This window comes from Bufo bufo, chromosome 9, assembly GCF_905171765.1.
Source record: "Bufo bufo chromosome 9, aBufBuf1.1, whole genome shotgun sequence".
NCBI lineage: Eukaryota > Metazoa > Chordata > Amphibia > Anura > Bufonidae > Bufo > Bufo bufo.
The window spans coordinates 20,183,969-20,205,304 of NC_053397.1; the positions used below are offsets into that span (position 1 = coordinate 20,183,969).

Consider the following 21,336-nt stretch of genomic DNA (forward strand, 5'->3'; position numbering starts at 1 on the left):
ACCGCCACACACTAAAATGCCACTGTAGTGCCCACACACACTAGTTATGTCCCCTTAGACCCCCACACACAGTAGCTATACTCCCTTAGTGGTCCCACACAGTTGTTATGTCCCCCGAGACCCCCAGCACAGTAGTTATGCCTCCATAGTGCCCCAACACAGTAGTTATGCCACCATAGTGCCCCCACTCAGTAGTTATGCCCCCATTGTGCCCCCACACACTAGTTATGTCCCCTAACAGTAGATATGCCAAATCAGTGCCCAGCAGGTCCTCATAGTGCCCCCTCATAGTAGTGCTAACCCCTTTGTGCCCACCTTACAACAATGTTATCCCCTTAGCATTAATAAAATAAAAAAGTAATACTCAGGCCCGTTCCCCCGATGATTGGAGCACGTTCTGCTCTCTGTGGCAGGAGATGCGATGCAGCGATGTCATCTCACCTGGGCAGGAGAGCACAAAGGCCGATTCCCCAGTTGGAGGATGATCCTTGGCCTGTGCGCTCTCTAGTCTCGGGAGGTATGTCATTTGTAATACCTTAGGGCCACGGTCCCTATATAATACATTATTACTCTCTGAGCTGCATGTGGCCCCCTCATCTCTGTTCTGGCTCCACATGATCTTACTCCTCTCCCCACCCTGCTGACTACACGATGGCCATGTCTGGGGTCACCTGTGCCGTACGTATCCACAACCACAAGCAGACAGCCTGTCCCTGACTCTATGGCGTCCGACGTGTGCGTCCTGACTCCGTTCCCAGTAGTTTTTTCCGGTGCCCAGGAGATTTGCCAACTCTTCGGAGATTATTCCAAGAGGCTCCCCGGAGAGATGACAAACATGCAGATTCGGAGTTGCTTGCTGTGGGCACCAACAAGCCATTCTGCCTTGGCCGGAGTATTCATGAGTAGAGCAAAAAACCTGGCGCCCAAGACGTGGCTGCGTCTGATGAGACAAGCGCTTAGAATAAGCAAGAGAGTTGCTGTAATTACACTGCTCGTCTCTGCAATGCTGACGGAAAGCAGCGAAGAGAAAGCAATGCTCACACAAGTGCTGCGTTCTCTTCTTACAGCTGATCGGGTTGAAGTGGGGGTGGGGGTGCCAGGAGTCGGACCCCCAACGATCTGATATTGATGACCTATCCTGAGGAGAGTTGTCAATCTAGGAAAAGCAGAAAATACCTTAAAGTGGATTTTACAAATCAGCAGCATGTCCTATCCACTGCAGAGTTATACAAATACACCACGGATTTCACCGCCATTTGCGCACAAAAATCTGCAACCATTATCTGCATGTGTGTGAACCTTGCCTTAAAGGCTATGTACACCTTCGGGGGACTATTTTTTTATTTTTATGATTGCATTTTACTCATTTTGGGCTAAAAATAATTTTTTCAATTGGTCTTTATTAAAAATATTGAGCCATTCTGTCACAAAGGGTTACCTGTTTTTCCAGCTGTGTGACTAGTGCTTTGTTCCCGTCATCTAATAACTCTTATCTCTAATAACTCTTATCCCTCGTCCCCATCCCCACCTGCCATTGGCTGCTCCTCCCGACACTGGATGTTTTCATCCACGCACGGGGAGAAGCAGCGGACCAGGAGCGGTGCGGGAAGTGGGGAGCCAAGTAAGTATATTCAATGTGAGGGGCCCAGCATATGGGGGGGGGGGCAGTTTATAGGATTAGATAACCCCTTTGAGCCACATTCTTATCACTAAGGTAAGAATTGAGCTTTAATGAGTGTTTATAAGGTGAGAGATCAAAGATAAGGAGCCTGTCAGCTCCCTGCTTGACGGAGCAGAGAGAAAATACAGATCCTGCTAGCAGATAAACTCAAAGCTGTGCAGGGAAAACAGCTCATCATTAAAGACCAATTAAAAAAAATGATTTTAGCTCAAAAAGAGTACAATGCAATAATTAAGGTGTACATAGCCTTTAATATTCTAGCTGCATTCCGATAAGGCTTCTATGATGTGTCAGTCGCACTGTTACATGTAGTGCACAATGCTGGCTACTATTCTCATGTTGTTAAAACAAATCTGTCGGATTATCAGACTTTCAGCATTATACCAGATTAAAGGAATTCCACGCTAATAACACAATCATCAAAATCCATGGACCGGTCTTTACATAGAACATTTATTAACATTTCTTCACAGTTATTTCCTGTTCTATAAGTTCTAACAGCGACAGACAATGCAAAGTATAAAAATATTAAGAAAGTGGCGAGCCCGCCAGGATGTCGTCAGGATTGTAACCATGGATGTTCCAGACATTTCTCAGCTGACGCTCGCTTTTCTGGATAATATTCCAGCATCGGTAAGAGCAAACTGGCAAATGCCAGCGCCTCGTTCTGCTGCCACTTGTGCCGGTTCACCAGATTATCGTACAGGCCGCAGGGGTATAAATATGGAATCCGCAGGAGGTCACCTGTAGTGGAGAAAGCAGGACACTGCTTGGAATAAAACTAGGATCGTTCCTTTTAAAGGGGAAGATTTATCAAAACTGTTGCAAAGGAAAAATGGAGCAGTCGCTCATAACAACCGCTCTTTTTTATTTGGAATATGTAAACAAATTAATCAGTTCATTGTTTGCCTACATACCATTGAGGTTGGTCATGTAGGTTATACTGGTCTGGCATTGAAAATGCCTCCCCTTTTTCCCCCTTGCAGCTGCCACTAGGGGGAGCTCACTGCATATAGATTTACAAAGCTCCTGTAAATTTAAAACTACACTAGTTGTTTATAATTCCATAGACAATTAGCTCCCCCTAGTGGTGGCTGCATGCATTAACAACTATATAATGCCTATTACCTTATATTATTAAATAAGTCTACAAGTTTAGACCTAAAAAGGGAAGGATGAGAATATTTTTCTTGCTCTAGGGGCCCCCAAATGTCTGAGTGCACCCCTGTTGGTTGCTATAAGCACCTCCTCCACTTATCCCTTGCACTAATTTTGGTACGTCTCCCCTATCAGGGCATATGTAAAGGCATTGACAGCCCCTTTAATTTTAAAATAAGGATCAGAGACCTTTAGGGTGTATTCACACGTCACAGTCATGCGCCACTTTTGATGCAATTTTCCAAAAGGGCGAGAAAACTGCATCATTTTTCCCTAATTGTAGGAAATGCTGCAAAAATACGGCTTTCCTTTTATGTGTGTATGATACTTTCTGTGGATTTTACCAGACATCCTCGTACCTTGTTTATTAAAAAACGATGCAGATTTTTTCCCTGAAAAGGCGATTTTCGGTGGTATGCGGCCGAGCAGTTCAATAATGCATGCGATGTGATCTGAAATACCAAAAATAATTCTCACTTCTATTGGTATTAGTTATTGTTTCCTCAAATATTGCTCTGTTGGACAACACCTTTTGTAAATGCCATAGAGCTTATGTATGTAATACAGAATGGTCCCCTGCGCTTCACCCCCCTCTACTGGCCAGACAGAGAACTGCTTAAAATGAGAATGTGGCTGTGGACCAGTGCTTTACAGCTCTGCTCCACGAGTAAAGCTCAACAGGTCATGCTTTTAGGACTTCTTAAGTATAGCACAGTTTCTGTACACATTGACAAATTTTATTGTCTTTGAGCTGCAATACCAGACACGACCCATGCATAGGTGTGGCACTGTTTCTAGAAAAAAGCAGCCATGTTTTCTAATTCTGAACAACCCCTTTAAGAACTAGTTTTCCATTGAATCCTCTGTATATCCCTGTATATTTTCCATGTGGCTGAAGCACAGAAACCATGAAGTCCCACCATTGACACTATGTACCCCTTATGTGTACACTATGAGAAAACCATCACAAATCAGGTTCCTACCATCATCTCTTGAGAAGGTTTCCCCAGCTTGTGGCTCGAACAGGTAGTGGGAAGTAGCCATTTCGAATGCCTAGAGTAATAAATCAAACAGTGAAATACTCCAATACTTAGACCCCCAATAATCAATGACATCTTCAGCTTCCATGTGGCTATTTCGCACAAGCCTTTGATTAGGAGCTCGTAGTTAATGGGGCCCATCACTATCTTAATAGTGTGGGGTTTCGCTCTGGTAGATGGGGTAAGTGGGCGCAGTACAGAGGCAAATTACAAGTTCTTAACTCAAAACATCAGTGTTTATTCACACTTGAGGCAATTGCACAAAACAGCACGTAACTTTGCAGTCTTGGTGTTAATTCACACACAATGGAAAGTTCATATAACACAAGTCACCTTGCTGGCAGTTCTGCCTCCAGTAGTGCACAGCAGGCATTAGGGGGCCTGTTTCCCCAGCATGCGGCTCTCAGCCCTCCAGCACGGCACAAAGCCTCAGATCCCCAAAACAGAGAGACATCTCTGCTGAGCCCAGCTGCCTATTTAAGGACAGCCAGGTGCAGCCAAAACCCGGACCGGCACTTAAACTCCAGTCCTGTATTTGACCTCACCTGGCTGGAAACCAGCCCAGCCGCACATGCTGGGAGGAAAATACCTGCCTTGCCAGACACAACCCCTCACGGTGTCACAATAGGGAAACATCAGATCTTTTTACCAGATTGAATGTATGAGGGTGTAGTAATGGTTTCTATGGCTTAGCACTACCATTAAACCGTTCAATAAATACTATGCTGTAAGCTGATGAGCTCCCTCTAGTGGTGGCTATATATATATATATATATATATATATATATATACAGTACAGACCAAAAGTTTGGACACACCTTCTTATTCAAAGAGTTTTCTTTATTTTCATGACTATGAAAATTGTAGATTGACACTGAAAGCATCAAAACTATGAATTAACACATGTGGAATTATATACATAACAAACAAGTGTGAAACAACTGAAAATATGTCATATTCTAGGTTCTTCAAAGTAGCCACCTTTTGCTTTGATTACTGCTTTGCACACTCTTGGCATTCTCTTGATGAGCTTCAAGAGGTAGTCCCCTGAAATGGTCTTCACTTCACAGGTGTGCCCTGTCAGGTTTAATAAGTGGGATTTCTTGCCTTATAAATGGGTTTGGGACCATCAGTTGCGTTGAGGAGAAGTCAGGTGGATACACAGCTGATAGTCCTACTGAATAGACTGTTAGAATTTGTATTATGGCAAGAAAAAAGCAGCTAAGTAAAGAAAAACGAGTGGCCATCATTACTTTAAGAAATGAAGGTCAGTCAGTCAGCCGAAAAATTGGGAAAACTTTGAAAGTAAGGGCTATTTGACCATGAAGGAGAGTGATGGGGTGCTGCGCCAGATGACCTGGCCTCCACAGTCACCGGACCTGAACCCAATCGAGATGGTTTGGGGTGAGCTGGACCGCAGAGTGAAGGCAAAAGGGCCAACAAGTGCTAAGCATCTCTGGGAACTCCTTCAAGACTGTTAGAAGACCATTTCAGGGGACTACCTCTTGAAGCTCATCAAGAGAATGCCAAGAGTGTGCAAAGCAGTAATCAAAACAAAAGGTGGCTACTTTGAAGAACCTAGAATATTACATATTTTCAGTTGTTTCACACTTGTTTGTTATGTAAATAATTCCACATGTGTTAATTCATAGTTTTGATGCCTTCATAGTCATGAAAATAAAGAAAACTCTTTGAATGAGAAGGTGTGTCGAAACTTTTGGTCTGTACTGTATATATATATATATATATATATATATATGTATTTAACATGCTCCTGAGCCCCCCCTGGTGGTAGCTTCAGGTAGACCCATTTTTATCTTTTCGGTTTTTTGTCTATGTTAGGGATTTGGATTTGGAGCTCTGTCACAGAAAAAATGGTATCCAAAGGCTTGGAAATAGCTTTCATTGAGAAGAAGAAAGGCTTGAACGAATACATACCATACACGCAGTACTCCATATATCGGCTGGTGTACTGTACCCAGAGCCCAGCAGGACCTCCAGTGCCCTGTATTGTTGAGTTTGGATCTCGTCAGAGAATGGTTTATACTGCAAAACAGAAACAGATTGGTTACGTTTGCACCATGGTCAGGGACAGGTCCCACCTTGCTAATCCCATATCCTGTGGGTATTTCATAAATGTTGAAACTGGAATACACCTTTTAGTATTTTTTCATGTTTATTTATTTGGCAGTCTTGGTTTATTTAGTTTCTTAAAAGGGAAATGCATCCAATAATCTATCCAAAATCCATGCAATAAAATCAACAGTAAAGTCTATAAACACCGATCTTCTCTGATATCCACCTACAAATGTTCATCACTCGAAGTTTGGGACAACAGTCTACACAAGATTTTATGGTCCAGGACACTTTGCTTTCTGAATAGTGTCAGAAAAATCAGCGGTGCAAAGGGTGTTTATATGCTGTGTAGAGCGTCATAACACCTTCATTATAGAAATCTATGATTGCCCAAGTCCAAGTGTCTATGACTATGACCTATCAGAAGATCATTTTTGGTCATGACTTTCCCCTTTGAAGACCATCTCTACCCATTAGTCATCATTCATCACATCACATTAGAAGACTTACCGTCCAACATGCACTTCCCAAATCTGCAATCTTCACCCCAAGCATGTCTGCATTTCCAGTTTCAAAAAGATGAGATAAGAAGTTGGCATCTACCCCTAGAACAAGACATTGATGGTCTAACAATGGCATAGTCAACTTTACCTTCCCGTAAAGACGCTGATCCTATTATCAGTAGATGTGATCATACCGTTGACTGTACTTCCGTGGGTCCTGTTGTGGTTCCAGACTTCTGCCTCTGCCATATACTGCTGGAAGTTGTCTGCCTTCACACAAACTAGGATGTTTTCTGGCTTAATATCAGTGTGGATAATGCGACATTTCTTGTGAAGGAAGTTCAGACCTTGAAGCACCTTCAACACCAGAAACTTGGTCATTAGACCATAAGGACAGTTTATACTCTAAGCAGTGATCTCCAGTTGTTGCAAAACTACCACTCTCAGCATTTAGTTTCACAACAGTTTGTGAGCCACAGACTGGAGACCACGACTCTAGGGACATCATCTTGGTGTCCTTAACCAGACCATGTCTACCCGCCATATGGAAAATCCAGTCAAAGGTGTAATATATGCTTTTGGAGCATATCAGAGGTCATAGAAAACCAACCTGGTTCCACCAGTGTGGACAAGTAAGGTCAATGCATGCTAGATGTTGAGGCCAGTTAAGTTGGTTGTACACATTAGATAACTGTTGGTCGATTGCTCGCTTGACCAAAAGCTATCTCTCTCGATCCACCCATCCTTGGTTCAGCTGAACATGTAAGTTATATAAATGGGAGAAAGCTGCTGCCAGAGACTTTATCTCCCTTCGACATTGTCAGGCGTTAGTTCAGAGGCCCCCACACTCATTGGATGCTCGGCCAACCCTTCCAAAATCATTGGGTTTAGCAAAAGTACATCTAATGTGTACAGCCAGCTTTAGTATGAGGCAATCAGTCAGTAGACTGGTTGGGTATCATAGAAGCTCCATTGGCTGCATCTTCTGGGAACCACTGATGGGCCCAGTCTTTAATTTGGGATGAAAGCCCATCTCAAGTGTGTTGGTGCTTCCGTGATCAACCACTTGGTCCCCCAATACAACCCTATTAGTATAATATCAGTTTCGATATTACGAGGCTTCAAAATGATATTTTTCAAGCTCCACCAAGTGCTGGGAATCCAAACAATTGGCTTGCTTTCCGCTCTAATAAATTATATATGATAACCTAGCATCCATTATATGATGATGAATATGTAACTGCTGGAAGTTATCCTTTTACGCAATCAAGAGAGGAATAAGAGAAATGAGAACTTTCCTATCGAGGCAAATTGCAATCTGAGAAGCCAAGTCATTCAAGGACAATCACCATCAACATCCCCCTCCTGCCCCAAGGGAGGACAAGACCAGGGAGCCATGTCACCCTACATCTTGGCGTGGAACACTCCTATTTCCTCTACTTGAGTCAGTGGGGAGGTGAGTGAATGGTCAGACCACCCTGCAAAACAGCCATAGGCCAGTGTACCTACCTGCTGCAGTATCCTCTTCACACACGTCAGTGGGAGACCCTCTGGCCCATAGTTTTTCATCAGATGTAGGAGAGAAGGTCCCAGGAGCTCAAAAACCAGACAGACATGTAGAACTGAGTTATGGATTTATCAACATCAATAGCGCCAGGCAGAGATGCATGCCAGAATATTACGTGCAAGACATGATGGCACCAGCATTTCTTAGTTTTGATGATAACACCCTTTTAATTTTGGGTGGAGATACAGTATAACCATTCCTTGGTCTGATAAGTTGAGATCCAGTGTCCATTGACTGAACAGACCTCTGTAGCCGGGACGCTCACTTCTGACACCTGGACCTCAGATGTAGCAGCCCCATGCAGTAGAGCTGGTGGGAATCCATATGGCCTCTCCACTGAGGTATTTTGTCTGTACGCCTGCACTGAGCTTGCAGAAAGCCATGCCGTTACCACTAAATTTTCAGTTGCAGAATTTTCTACAACTAACCTGCTGTATCTGACTATACCCTTAGACTGTATGAGCAATAGCCACATACATGCATCCAGGCTCAGACTGGCCCACAGGTGAACAGGTGCATTCCCCGGTGGGCCTCTGACCAAGATGGGCCCCTTCTCCCCCACCCCCTGCACAAGTGGCACATTGCACAGTAGGCTGACTGAGGTGCCATGCTCTACAGTACATTGCATGTGTCCATATAAAAACTGGGTAGTGTGAGCAGGTAGTATATGCATGTAGCTTTACAATGCCCCCCCGCCCCCCAAATGAATTTTACTGGCGGGATCTAGGCACCCCAGTCTGACATTGCATGCATCTCCTCTCTTCAGTGATGGATAGGAACCCCAACAGACATCAGGGGATCCCCAATTTCTTAAGCAGTGGAGATCCTATAGGTCTTAAATGAGAGTAAAATATCCAGGGTGTATCCTCAGCATTGGTCATCAATATTCGATCAGTGGGGGGGGGTCCAATTCCAAGCACCTTGATCAGCTGTTTGAAGAGGCTACAGAGCTCTTTCTAGGCCTCTGACGTCAAGTTCATCGGCCACGTGGCCCACGTGCAGCTCTGCTCCATTGAAGTGAATGGGCCTTGACTGCAAACCGAAGCACAGACGCTATACAATGTGCTTGGTTAGCTGCAAGGCGGCCAAAGCTCTCAACGGAGCGCCATGACTGATTGGCGGGAGTGCTGGGAGTTGGACCCTCAACAATAAAATATTATATACAGTATATAGAAATATTAGACGGATAGACATCACCAGACCTATGGAGGCCCCGAGTTCCCCAGGTGGTGGAGACCTGGGACATAGGCTCCTTGTGCCCTCTCTATAATCTGGCCATGACTGTAGACCTGATATAATGGTATCCTGTTAATTCACAAAGTATCTGTTATGTGTTACACTTGTTTGTCAGAACTGAAATCTGTTACTGTGTATCTGCTAGAAAGAGAAGGATATGAAGTCCATTTTCTCCAATCAGTTTAAAGTCGTGTAGGAAGTGTATGATGTTCTCTCCTTGGGATTCTTTTTTTCGTGCTCCATTTACCTAAGTGCATGAAATAATAGGAGAACATTAATCATTCAGACATATTCACATCCATCACCTATGTTACAGATACTTATAGTCATGATGAGTTAACTCTCAGGCTGCCTCACATGTCTCCGCTTATTATGTCTAATAAGAACTGATCAGTGTTGCTGGGGATGTATCTATCAGACCCCAAGTCCTGATCAGCAGAATTCTGAATACAGCTCTGAGTGCAGGATGGGGAGACCTGGCGCTCTCCTATGTGATCTTATTACACTGTTCAGCAGTGCGATTTCGTCCAGTGCAGATTCATTAAACTTCTTCCCACTTTTTGATATTTTCACTGCAACATACTTCTTCTTCCTGCAATAACAAAACCAGGGACAATCCTCAGCGCGTAACCTTTTTTTTTGTTGTATTTCCTAATACCTTCCAAGATCAGCTGTAAAAGGTTAGACGAGGTTGTGTATGTAAATGACAGAAATGTTCTAAATAGGTCTAATTCAGGGCTATTAAAGGAGTTGTCTGATTTATTTAATCATCTATCTATAAGCCAGAATGTAAACTGGCTACAAAGAGGGTTTCCAGCTCTGGAGGACCTGAAATGTCCTACATGCCACAGACAATCCACTGATTTCATTAACATCGATGTCATACTTAGGCCTCTTTCACACTTGCGTTGTCCGGATCCGGCGTGCACTCCACTTGCCGGAATTACACTCCAGATCCGGAAAAACGCAAGTGTACTGAAAGCATTTGAAGACGGAACCGTCTTCAAAATGCTTTCAGTGTTACTATGGCAGCCAGGACGCTATTAAAGTCCTGGTTGCCATAGTAGTAGTGTGGAGCGGGGTAGCGGTATACTTACAGTCCGTGCGGCTCCCGGGGCGCTCCAGAATGACGTCAGAGCGCCCCATGCGCATGGATGACGTGTCCAATGCGATCACATGATCCATGCGCTTGGGGCGCCCTGACGTCACTCTGGAGCGCCCGGGGAGCCGCACGGACGGTAAGTATACTGCTCCCCCGCTCCCCGCTCCACTTTACCATGGCTGCCAGGACTTTAGCTTCCCGGCAGCCATGGTAACCATTCAGAAAAAGCTAAATGTCGGCTCCGGCAATGCGCCGAAACGACGTTTAGCTTAAGGCCGGATCCGGATCAATGCCTTTCAATGGGCATTAATTCCGGATCCGGCATTGCGGCAAGTGTTCCGGATTTTTGGCCGGAGCAAAAAGCGCAGCATGCTGCGGTATTTTCTCCGGCCAAAAAACGTTCCGTTCCGGAACTGAAGACATCCTGATGCATCCTGAACGGATTTCACTCCATTCAGAATGCATTAGGATAAAACTGATCAGGATTCTTCCGGCATAGAGCCCCGACGACGGAACTCTATGCCGGAAGAAAAGAACGCAAGTGTGAAAGAGCCCTAAATTCCTCCTGTGTAGGCGCTGCAGGGAAACTGAACACTTGGTCCTCACTGATTACAGATGATGGCTGGAAGTCCCAGCAGCAGGAGGACCCTATGATCTGCTGATTGTCAGAGGATCCACTTACTGTAAATCACGGCACAGCCATACGGTGGAGAAATAGCCCCAGCCAACCTTGTTAATGACTTGGTATCTTCTGTTCAGCATCTCCTCTCTTTGTACTGGATGGTATCCTCCTAAATGAAGCCATGATAAGGTCATTAGTAGTGAATATTCAGCAGTGAACATTCACATATTATGTTCAAGCACTAAGACACTGTAGCAGTTTTCGATACATTGTTTCAACACCATTGCACAGTTTATATTTGTTTATATTTGTTTGAATGCAAAGAGCTGAAATTTATTATCTGGTGCCCAAATAATTATAATCGCAGAATATTATAATCGCAGAATATTGTAGGGATAACCAATTGCAGAACTATAATTGTAGAAATATTGTAGGGGTAATATATATTTTATTCTTTATTATATTTTATTCAAATAAATCAAAATAAATTTTAACTGTCAGATGGTGAGTGCCTGTTTTTACATTTCAAAAAAGTAGTGAATATTCGATTGAATATTCGTCTTATATTCGTCGAAATCGAATATTTGTCATTATTCGTATTTATCGCGAATAATATGCGATTTAATAATTCGCGTATTGCGATTACTTTTTATTTTTTTAACTGTAAAAGGCAACTTTCCTATGGGTTGGCTATGTCTAATATGTGCATTTTACAAATATTCGCTATATTGCTATATATTCTTGTTTTAGAATGTGACGAATATTCTAAAAAACTAAGTTATAGCAATATAGCGAATATTCGTAAAATTGAAGTTTAGAAGAGACAAAAAAAATTAGACTATAAAAAAAAAAGATTATAGCACTGTATTAGCTAAATTACAGTCTATATGTGTATTTTACGAATATTCGCTATATTGCTATAGCTTCGTTTTTTAGAATATGACGAATATTCAAAAAAACTAAGTTACAGGAATATGGCGAATATATTAGTTATTTAGAATATTAGTCTTTTTTTTTTTTCAATCGGTACTGTTATTCCACTTTGGCATACTCCTCCCCGTCACCATGGGAACGCCTGTGGGTTAGAATATACCATCGGATCTGAGTTTTCACGATCTCAGGGAAAACTCAGATCCGATGGTATTTTCTAACCCACAGGCGTTCCCATGGTGACGGGGAGGAGTATGCAAACAACTGTACAGATTGGAAAAAAAAAAAAAGGCGAATTATCCAAATAACGAATATATTCGCTATATTGCTATATATTCGTTTTTTAGAATATTCGTCATTTTTTTTCCATAGGAAAACATGATTCCTTCCTGCTTAAGTTGCTTGTGGGCCAATGACTCATTGACCCACAAGAAAGAAGCAGGGAGGAATCATGTGTTCAGATGTTAAAAAATGACGAATATTCGATATAGCGAATATATAGCAATATAGCGAATATATAGCACTATATATCCGTAATAAAGTTGCGATATTCGCGATTAATATTCGCTATTCGAATATTCGCGCTCAACACTAGTCATTAGTGTATTATTAGCCAAATCTATAGTTTTTAATGGGACCGCCGCTCACCTGGACAGTACTCTGCAGGGTTCTCCTGGGCGCCATCTTTATCAGACATGTTCTAAGGGGATTTTGTCCTCAGGCAGGAAGCTTGCTCCTGAAACGTGACGACATGCAGCGTATTACTGTGGGCATACATAGATTATATACTGTATATCATATGATAATCTCAGATTTACCATTCGCGTCTGCAGCTGCCCCCCCCCAGCTGTCCTCGAGGACCCTTTCTCCCTATCCTTAGGTGCCTTTTTCAACTCAGAAAGCTGCCAAGGCCGTTCAAGGGTCTAGTATTTCATTCTGGCGTCGACCTCAGATGTTACAGGGAGGATAACGCTAATGGAAGGGGCATTAGTGCCAAGCTGATCCATTGCCGCTTCTCCTCTCATATCTCTAGATCTTTACTTCTAGACACAAGAGAGGGGGGGGGGGGGGGGGTTATCTGCTGGAATACATACACATGGAAGTGCCCAGTCATGACTATTTTATACTAAGCCCCACTACTGTGAAATCCATCAATTACAGAGCAAACCCACCAACTGCCCCCCAAAAGAAAAGGCCTCCCATTCTAGACCCAACATGTCCATACATTGCATTGATCTCAATAGGTAGCATGCAATACTTCATTTCCCCTGTGGTGGCGCTGTAGGGAAACTCAATACTTTTTTATTTATTTATTTATTTATTATGTTTTACAATACAAAAAGGACATACGTATCATAGCTACATGTAAAGTCAATACATCTATCTTTGCAAAATTGTATATCACCAAATCTACTTTACAATTTATAGTTTTCCGACCCCCCTCCCCATCCCACCAACAACAACAAAAAATCCAATACTTGAAACAGATGATTGCTGAGATCAGCTATTCTTTGGAGGTCCCTTCTATCGTATACTATAATACTGCCCCCTATAGGCAAAATATGGACCTGGATGGGTCAGAAAATATTCAATCAGTAGAGCATGGCTATGAGGTACAGTTAGCGTTGGACCTCATCATATCCCTTTAAGCCTCTATCCATATGTTGCCCGATAGGACAGCGCAGATTGTGGAATTATCTGTAAATTACTTAAAGCCGCCTGCCCACCGCTGGGTTAATCAGCGAATACTACATGTAATCCAGACAGATCAGCACGGCCGCCTAGTATCTTGCCAATCCACCTCTGATGTAGAACGGTCTAGTTTTGCACAAGTATGTGGCGAGGCTTAGAGGCGGCGTGTAGGGTTACATTGTAGCGACTTATCCCCCTGTTACTGTCACCCTTCGTTACATCCTGTTGCTTCATGATAGATTATAAGGATACAGAATTGATACATTTAAGGGTGGGTTCACACTAGCGTTATGGAGTCCGTTATGGCTTTCCGTTATAACAGGGTTATAACGGAACATAACGGAATTCATAGGATGGGATGCAAAAAGGTAGCCTTTAAGAGGCATTCCGTTTTTGCTCCGTCCTAATAGAAGTCTATGGGAAAACATAACGGATCCGTCTGGGTCCTGTCGACAGGACTTTGTTTTCCGTCTTGCATAACGAGAACCAGACGGATAAGTTTTGATTCCGATAGACTTCTATTAGGACGGAGAGCAAACGGAATGCCTTTTAAAGTTGCGTGAAAAGTTAGTGACCATTTCAGAGTACGGCTGCACGGAGCAGAGATACGGAAGTATCTGCCATGTTTAAAAATCCAGAACTCTGGAAATAAAGGAGAACTCTGGAAGGGAAGATGAGCCAAAACTTTCAGCATGTGGAGCTCCTAAAGTTGGTAACGTCAATGTTACTCCCGATCTGAGATATTGTGGACCAGAGTGTACGGAAGTGTCATGAAAAGCCTGTGTGAAAGTAAATATTAACTCTTGAATACGATTTTGAATACATCTTCACAGTGTTCATAGCATGCTTTTCTGAGACAGAGCTCCAGATCCCCTGCATAGACAGAAATGACGAAATTCTGCCACCACTAGAGGGAGCTCACCGCATAATCTTTGTACGTGGAACTCCCTGATAAGCCAGTGTGCAGTGAGCTCCCTCTAGTGGTGGCTGCAGGCAGTTAGAACTCCATCATATTTTCTGTCATTGTCTTTGCAGGTGATTTGGAGCTCTGTATCAGAAAAAGAAATTGGTTCCAATAGATTACATAGAATGCATTGAATGTTGGAGCTACCCGTTGGCATTTATCGTTTGTGACCCTAAGGATTTTACAAAATCTCATCCACACGCTGAAATATAAAAAACATCAGCCTAAATCGACCTGTGGTGTGGAAATTAAATCTTGAGAGGCCGTTCATACAGCTGCGCCCAAATTTTACCAAAATCCAGTCCCTTCTGCCTCATATTCATTTACAATGGGTCGCAGTGCTGAAGTTTGCGGTGGTTTAAAGATGGGACCCCACCGAGAAAGGACATGTCCCTTCTCGGCATAGCCGTGGTTTTTAACTGACACTCCACAATCCTCAGTATTGCGACCCATCGAGAATAAATTTTAGAGCGGCCAAAAATGCAGTGCCCCTTAGTGTGTCAACCGATGCTGTGGATCAATGCTGTGGATTTAACCCTTTGCAATGCATGGGGTGAAATCCACGACAAAATCGGCTACTGAAAATCCACCTGTGTGACGGCTGTGACTCCCATCATCCTAGGATAAAAGAATCAGAGCTATAGCATGCATGAGACATTTTGACCCCCCCCCCGCCCCTCTAAACTTCTAATGATACTCTGCAGGGTCTCTGTACAGGCGCAGATACAGGTCACTTACAATCAGCAGGTTATGGCGGCTCCTCGGGTCTTGTAGGAACGTTCCTTACTACTCCAGACGTCTTCTACATTTATTTTGCAGAGCCCCAGAGCTTCAGATATCCTTCGCCCGAATTATAGGAGCAAAGGCGAAGCTGGAATTAAGAGACCTCTGAGTTCACCGAAGGCGAGTGACAGAGATTTCCTCCAAAGCCGAGGAGGAATGTGGTCAGGAAAGAGAGGTGGGATCAGTTTCAAATCATGTTTGGCCCCTTTAGAAAGTCCATTGGTGGGAAAACTGGGGGGGGGGGGGGATCATCATACTGGGACAGCTGCGCAATGATCGGGTTACTGCCTCTTATAATGGCACCTGTTTTAACCCTTTCCTATCCTCCATGTGTTTGTGGAATACTAAGAATATTACCGTATGCTTCATATGTTATCCGTCGCATTGATAGAGGGAGGCGGTTAGGGGTGGGGGGTCAAATTCTGACTTTTTTACAATCTCATACCCCATTAAATGCATTATGGTTATTTCAGAGGGCAGAGGTTTCAAGTGCAAGAAGGAAGACCAAAAAAAAATGTTATTTTTTTCCAAGAATAGCGCCACCCTTGTGCACAGGCCGTGCCTGGTGTTACGTCTTATCCCTAGTCAAGTAAAATGAAGTTGCGCCGCAATAACATGAAAAAACTGCAATGCTCACGTGCATTTTTTCACAATTTTTTTGCCGCTGCGGTCTCCGGATGCAGAAGAGAAAGTACTGAAAATGTAAAAAAAAAGTAGCAAAAAAAAAAAAAGCATCTATGGCAAATGCTGCATGAGTTATTGAGGGCAATTTTGATGTGGTTTTGACTACATGGTCAAACAAATTAAGTCAGGTCGAGGTAAGGGTCAACCCAAAAAATGGTGGGGAGTCCGCTGTGCACTGCAGCTGGATCTCACCACCCGACCATGCTTTTTGGCCTTGGACCGCCTCATACGAGTCTGACTTATCCATTGACCTTATAATGACTGTGAATTGGAGAGATTCTGAAGTCAAGCAGGTCTGAGGCCCCAGGAAAGGTCAGTAAGTTAATTGTCATCACGGGAGAGTGCCAGTAAAGCAGGTTGGCACCAAGCCACTGACTCTCGTAGGCTCGGGCATTCTCTCTTGCACCCCTCCCCCCACTTCTGTGAAGGAAGGGAGATGCATTTAGCACATACATCCATGTGATAGCCAAAAATGGAAAACAATGACCCCTTCTGGAAAACGACACCTAAGCACTGCTGCTAACCTGCCACGCGTGCCGCAGGCCGGATCCCGGTGCTTTAAAGGGCACTACGATTTCAGCAGGATCGGCTGATCATCTAATGCAGGGGTCGGCAACCTCCGGCACTCCAGCTGCTGTGAAACTACAACTCCCAGCATGCACAATTGCTTGGCAGTACTTGTAACACCCATAGAATTGAAAGGAGAATTCTAGAGGCTGTAGTTCCAGAACAGCTGGAGCGCCGGAGGTTGCTGATCCTTGTGTAATGACCCAGAGGGCCATTACCACTCTTTTGCACCTTGCTACTATCTCTAATAAGCTAACCTATGTCATCAAAATTTATTTTGTGTCCTCCCTGTATAATGGGCATATTTATCTTTATGAAACGGTACACGTTCATGCAATTGCCTGATTCACCAGCAGGTGGCAGCAACATTGGCAGTGTGATCGTTTCCATGGAAAGGAACCTTCCAGTTCCTTCCAGCCCTCTCTGGAGAGGAAGGAGTTTAGTGAGTCAGTGTCTAGTCTACCCTCCTAAGGGAGAGGTTGTGCGCCGGCCAGCAGGGCTCTGCCTGCAGAAGTTCTACATGGTTGCTTGTCCCCTCCTGGGCTTGCATTGCCTTAAACTCCAAGCTAAGAGAGCTTGATGCCAGGAAGAAGTTCTTAGGATTAAAGTAAGAGACAGACTACAATTAAGCTAAGGGTACTTTCACACTTGCGGCAGAGGATTTACCGGCAGGCCGGTTCTGTTGCCGGAACTGCCTGCCGGATCCGGCAATCCAGACGCAAATGGATGGCATTTGTTAGATGAATCCGGATGCGGATCCGTCTGACAAATCCATTGAAATACCGGATCCGTCTCTCCGATGTCATCCGGAAAAACGGATTGGGTATTTTTTTTTCTTCACAGATTTAAAGGTCTGCGCATGCGCATCAGTTTATTCTACTTACTTCATCATCCAACTTACTCATCCCTTTTTGCACTGCTTCGGACCACCACGTCTGGGATCCAAGGATATCCAGGTAGGAGCACCGTGACACGTGCTTATAACATCTACAGAGACACTCTAGGCCACTCTACACCACTCTGGCAATCCTACTACCATCTACAAAGGGGACTCCATCTCCTCGTTGCTTAACTGCAACTGGCGTCAAGACCACTTGCTCTCTAAGAGGGACATATTTCATAGAAATCTCCTAAGGGGCAAGGGATACCCCAGGTCCGTGGTAGGGGTGTTGCATATGGAGGCCTCTCACCCAATGGCAGAAGTATGGGGGGAAAAAGGAACAGGCATGTTGCATTAATAATACATGCATGCACAGACGAGCTGAGCATGCATGTGTGTTAGAGGGCTCAGCAGAGACAGCTGTTGGTTGTTTTCGACCGACATTCATCTCAAGTGTGTGGCCAGCTTAATGAAGACCTGGACGTGAAGCCCTTGGACCCCAATGCAAAATTTGTAAAGCTCCTCCCCAGCTCCCCAACTAGTCTCCTCTAATTGTGCAAAGGGACCATTTGGGCCTCCACAAACTGCACCCACTATAGGTATACCCCTGGGATAACCGGCCCCACAGAGGGTGAAAGATGGAAGCCGCTCCCCTAGAATGAGGGGTGCACTAGTAGCGACTGTAGTGCATAGCATTTGCCTGGCACCCATGCCCCTCCATAAATGTGGAGTCTCCTAAAGATCCAGACCAGATTTTGGCCAGCAGCCATCTGCACCCAGCGCTGTGTAACTGTGCCCTCACCGCTTTGGTAATGAAATTAGATGTGGCTGCGCCCAGCTGAGTGTCCTGGCACAGATACCTAATGCACAGATGCTCCTGTTCTGTCCTTGGCTCATATTAGGCTGATGGCTCGGGGCAGAGAGCAGCTGTCAGCTCAGTGCACGACCAGACGGGGATCCTTATAGTCAACTGCAGGTTCAGGGAGAAGCAAGTTACCATCTGGTCCCCATGGGGTCAAATGCACTGGTTTTACTCTCCAGTGACTTCTCCGTGGCGCCCTCTACTGTCAAGTCATTACATTGTATTCCACAAGTGCTATCTGTATCAGTTTCTGGGCCACAGTATGGCCACCTTTTTAGGGTTGTCACCCATCCCAGCTGCTCTATGGCAATGTTCTCCAACCTGTGGCTCTCAAGCTGTTGCAAAACTACAACGCCCAGCATGCCCTGACAGCCTGCGGGTGCTATCTGTATCAGTTTCTGGGTGACAGTATGGCCACCTTTTTAGGGTTGTCACCAGGGGCGTAGCTATAAGGGGTGCAGTCGCTACCGGGCCCAGGAACCTGAGGGGGCCCAAAGACCCTTGTGCCGCCTAAGAAGAAACTGATATTATAGAAAGTGCATGCTGGTCAAGTTACACCTCTGGCTGGAGGGAAGGGGTTAGGTCAACAATTTAGCTAGGGGGGAAGGCGTCTCCATTTTTGCCTCAGACGGCATGAAGGCTATGTGCTTCCCTGCCCCTGACCACAAAGCACTGAGGGAAGGAGGGCCCAAGCTGAACTCTTGCACCAGGGCCCATGAGCCTTTAGCTACGCCCCTGGTTGTCACCCATCCCAGCTGCTCTATGGCAATGTTGCAAAACTACAACTCCCAGCATGCCCTGACAGCCTGCGGGTGCTGTCTGGATCAGTTTCTGGGTGACAGTATGGCCACCTTTTTAGGGTTGTCACCCATCCCAGCTGCTCTATGGCAATGATCTCCAACCTGTGGCTCTCCAGCTGTTGCAAAACTGCAACTCCCAGCATGGCCTGACAGTGTGCTGGGAATTGTAGTTTTGCAACAGCTGGAGAGCCACAGGTTGGAGACCACTGCTTTGTAAGGTATGTACAACCCTGCTTGGGTTACCATGCTTAGCCGTGCCATGTGCGATCCAATATACAGTATATATCTGTCAGTCATCCCTAGGCTGGGGAGTGATCCTCTAAAGCTTAGCCCGGATCTGATCACGTTGCATTGAGTCTCTTCTTCCTTCGTTGCTCGCTTTCTATGGGTCTCCATTTCTATCTATCTCCATATGGTATCTAGTATTATAGAAGGGGCCGCCAGGACCTGGGTGATATAAGATCTCTCCCTGCAGATCCGCGCTGAGCATTTCTTCCCCGCCATCCGCCCCTCCACTAACCTTTCCTCTCTGCAGCTAATAATAGTGGCTGCTTTCTATAGCCGGCCGCACAGACTATATAATATCATCTCCATCGCAGCTATATGCCCTTTCCCCGTGACATTTCTGCACATTTTTTTAAGAGAAGGAATTTTTTAATTAATAAAAAAGTTGCCCTCCGCCTCACCTATTTTACCCGACTTCTATGCTTTATAGATACGACAATCTTTCTTAACACCATATGTCTCAATGTATTCACAGCAGACAACAGGCAAACATACATGTAGAGATCTCTACCGTGTAGCTTCTCTGCTTCCCTTCGTATGGTATAATATAAAGCTGTCTGTCTGCAGCCACCACTAGAGGGAGCTCAGTGAATACAGATTTATAAAGTTACCATTGAACTTAATGGAAGCCTTAAAAACCTAATGCACTGAGATCCCTGCAGGAAAATCCCATGGTTTCATGTTGGAAATCAAGTGGGGTTTACTGTGGTGCCCCCCTGCCCTCGCTAGGAGCCCCATAGCAGCTGCCTTAATAGTAAGTATGCCACAGTCCTATACGTGGGACCTTCATGAATGAGCCAGAGTGGATAGGCATTAAAAATGGTTCTTCCTCCTTTCAGCACCACCCATGTTAATACTGCCCCCTATAGGCAAAACAGGCAAGATGACTTGCATTTCCCATACTATAGCAATTCTGGAGCATCTTTTCTCGTACCTCTACCTTGTGTCTTTCCTCTGTTATTCCTCTTGGAAATTGATGTATAAAATTGACAACTTGGTGTTACCATCCCCCCTGCGCAGTCTAGCAGCAACAGCTCTGATAGGACAACGTGCAAGAACACAACCCCAACTGCTAACAATTGAATTATACCCTCCTAGGAGGAATAACAGGGGGACGCCACTTTGCAGAAGTCTGAGGAAAGAGGCTCCAGAATAGCTGTCATGAAGAATACGTGTATTGGCTATTACAGACATGTCAGGGGAGCGGTGAGGTCCAAAGCTTTAAATGAAGGTCACCCAATCACTGCTGCAGGTCACCCATCTGCTCCTCCAGGTGGTCGGTCTATTACATGTTTTCGTCCTTATTACATGATTACGATCTCACGTCTGATAGACTCCTCCTTGAAGATGTGGCTGTCACTGCCAGGTGCCCAGGTGCATGATTCCTCCCTGGAGGTGCTGTTACCTGGGATATAGCTCACATGTATAAATATCCTTCCCCAGAGACCCTAATAGCACAGTCAGGCCCAATCTATTCATGTCAAAACATTGCTCCATGTTCACACAGCAAGATGAAGTCCAGAAATGATCAAGGTAGCCAAGCTTCCCATGCTGGAGGCCAAGAAAAGTCTATACGGTGTGGGGGGATTCGCTCTGGTAGGCAGGGTAAGCGGACGCAGTACAGAGGCAAAAAAATAAAACAGTTTGTAAAGCAAAACTTCAGTGTTTATTCACACATAAGGCCTAAGCAAAACAACACTTTTCAGTCTTGGTGTTAGTTCACACAATGGAAAGTCCACAGAACAAAAAAATCACCTTGTTTGCAGTTTTATCTTCAGCGGTCCAGAGCAGGCTTTAGGGGGCCTGTTTCCCTGCATGCGGGTCTCATCCCTCCAGCACGGCACAAAGCCTCAGATCCCAAACACAGAGACTGACAGAGCTCCACTGTCAGAGAGAGGAGTAAT

At 44.7% G+C, this 21,336-nt stretch overlaps 1 protein-coding gene across 1 annotated transcript; it reads right to left on the minus strand.

Moving 5' to 3' along the window:
• Positions 1–2,167: 2,167 nt before the first annotated feature.
• On the minus strand, positions 2,168–15,497 carry LOC120978486 (SRSF protein kinase 1-like). The gene is made up of 12 exons (XM_040406639.1): positions 15,310–15,497; positions 12,564–12,651; positions 11,046–11,154; positions 9,766–9,853; positions 9,421–9,508; positions 7,968–8,074; positions 6,653–6,815; positions 6,466–6,560; positions 5,818–5,925; positions 3,823–3,892; positions 3,199–3,291; positions 2,168–2,425 (listed from the first exon to the last, which is right to left on the minus strand). The coding sequence occupies exons 2-12, from the start codon at positions 12,610–12,612 to the stop codon at positions 2,241–2,243; spliced, it is 1,155 nt and encodes a 384-aa protein (XP_040262573.1). The 5' UTR covers positions 12,613–12,651; positions 15,310–15,497; the 3' UTR covers positions 2,168–2,240.
• Positions 15,498–21,336: the final 5,839 nt, after the last annotated feature.

Coding starts and splice junctions, on each gene's coding strand:
- LOC120978486 (XM_040406639.1), bottom strand. CDS start 12,612: ATGTCTGATAAAGATGGCGCCCAGGAGAACCCTGCAGAGTACTGTCCA. Junction 3,292..3,822: donor AACCTTCTCAAGAGATGATG/GTAGGAACCTGA, acceptor TTGGTATTTCAG/ATCACATCGCATGCATTATT. Junction 2,426..3,198: donor ATCGTTTTTTAATAAACAAG/GTACGAGGATGT, acceptor TCTCCACTACAG/GTGACCTCCTGCGGATTCCA.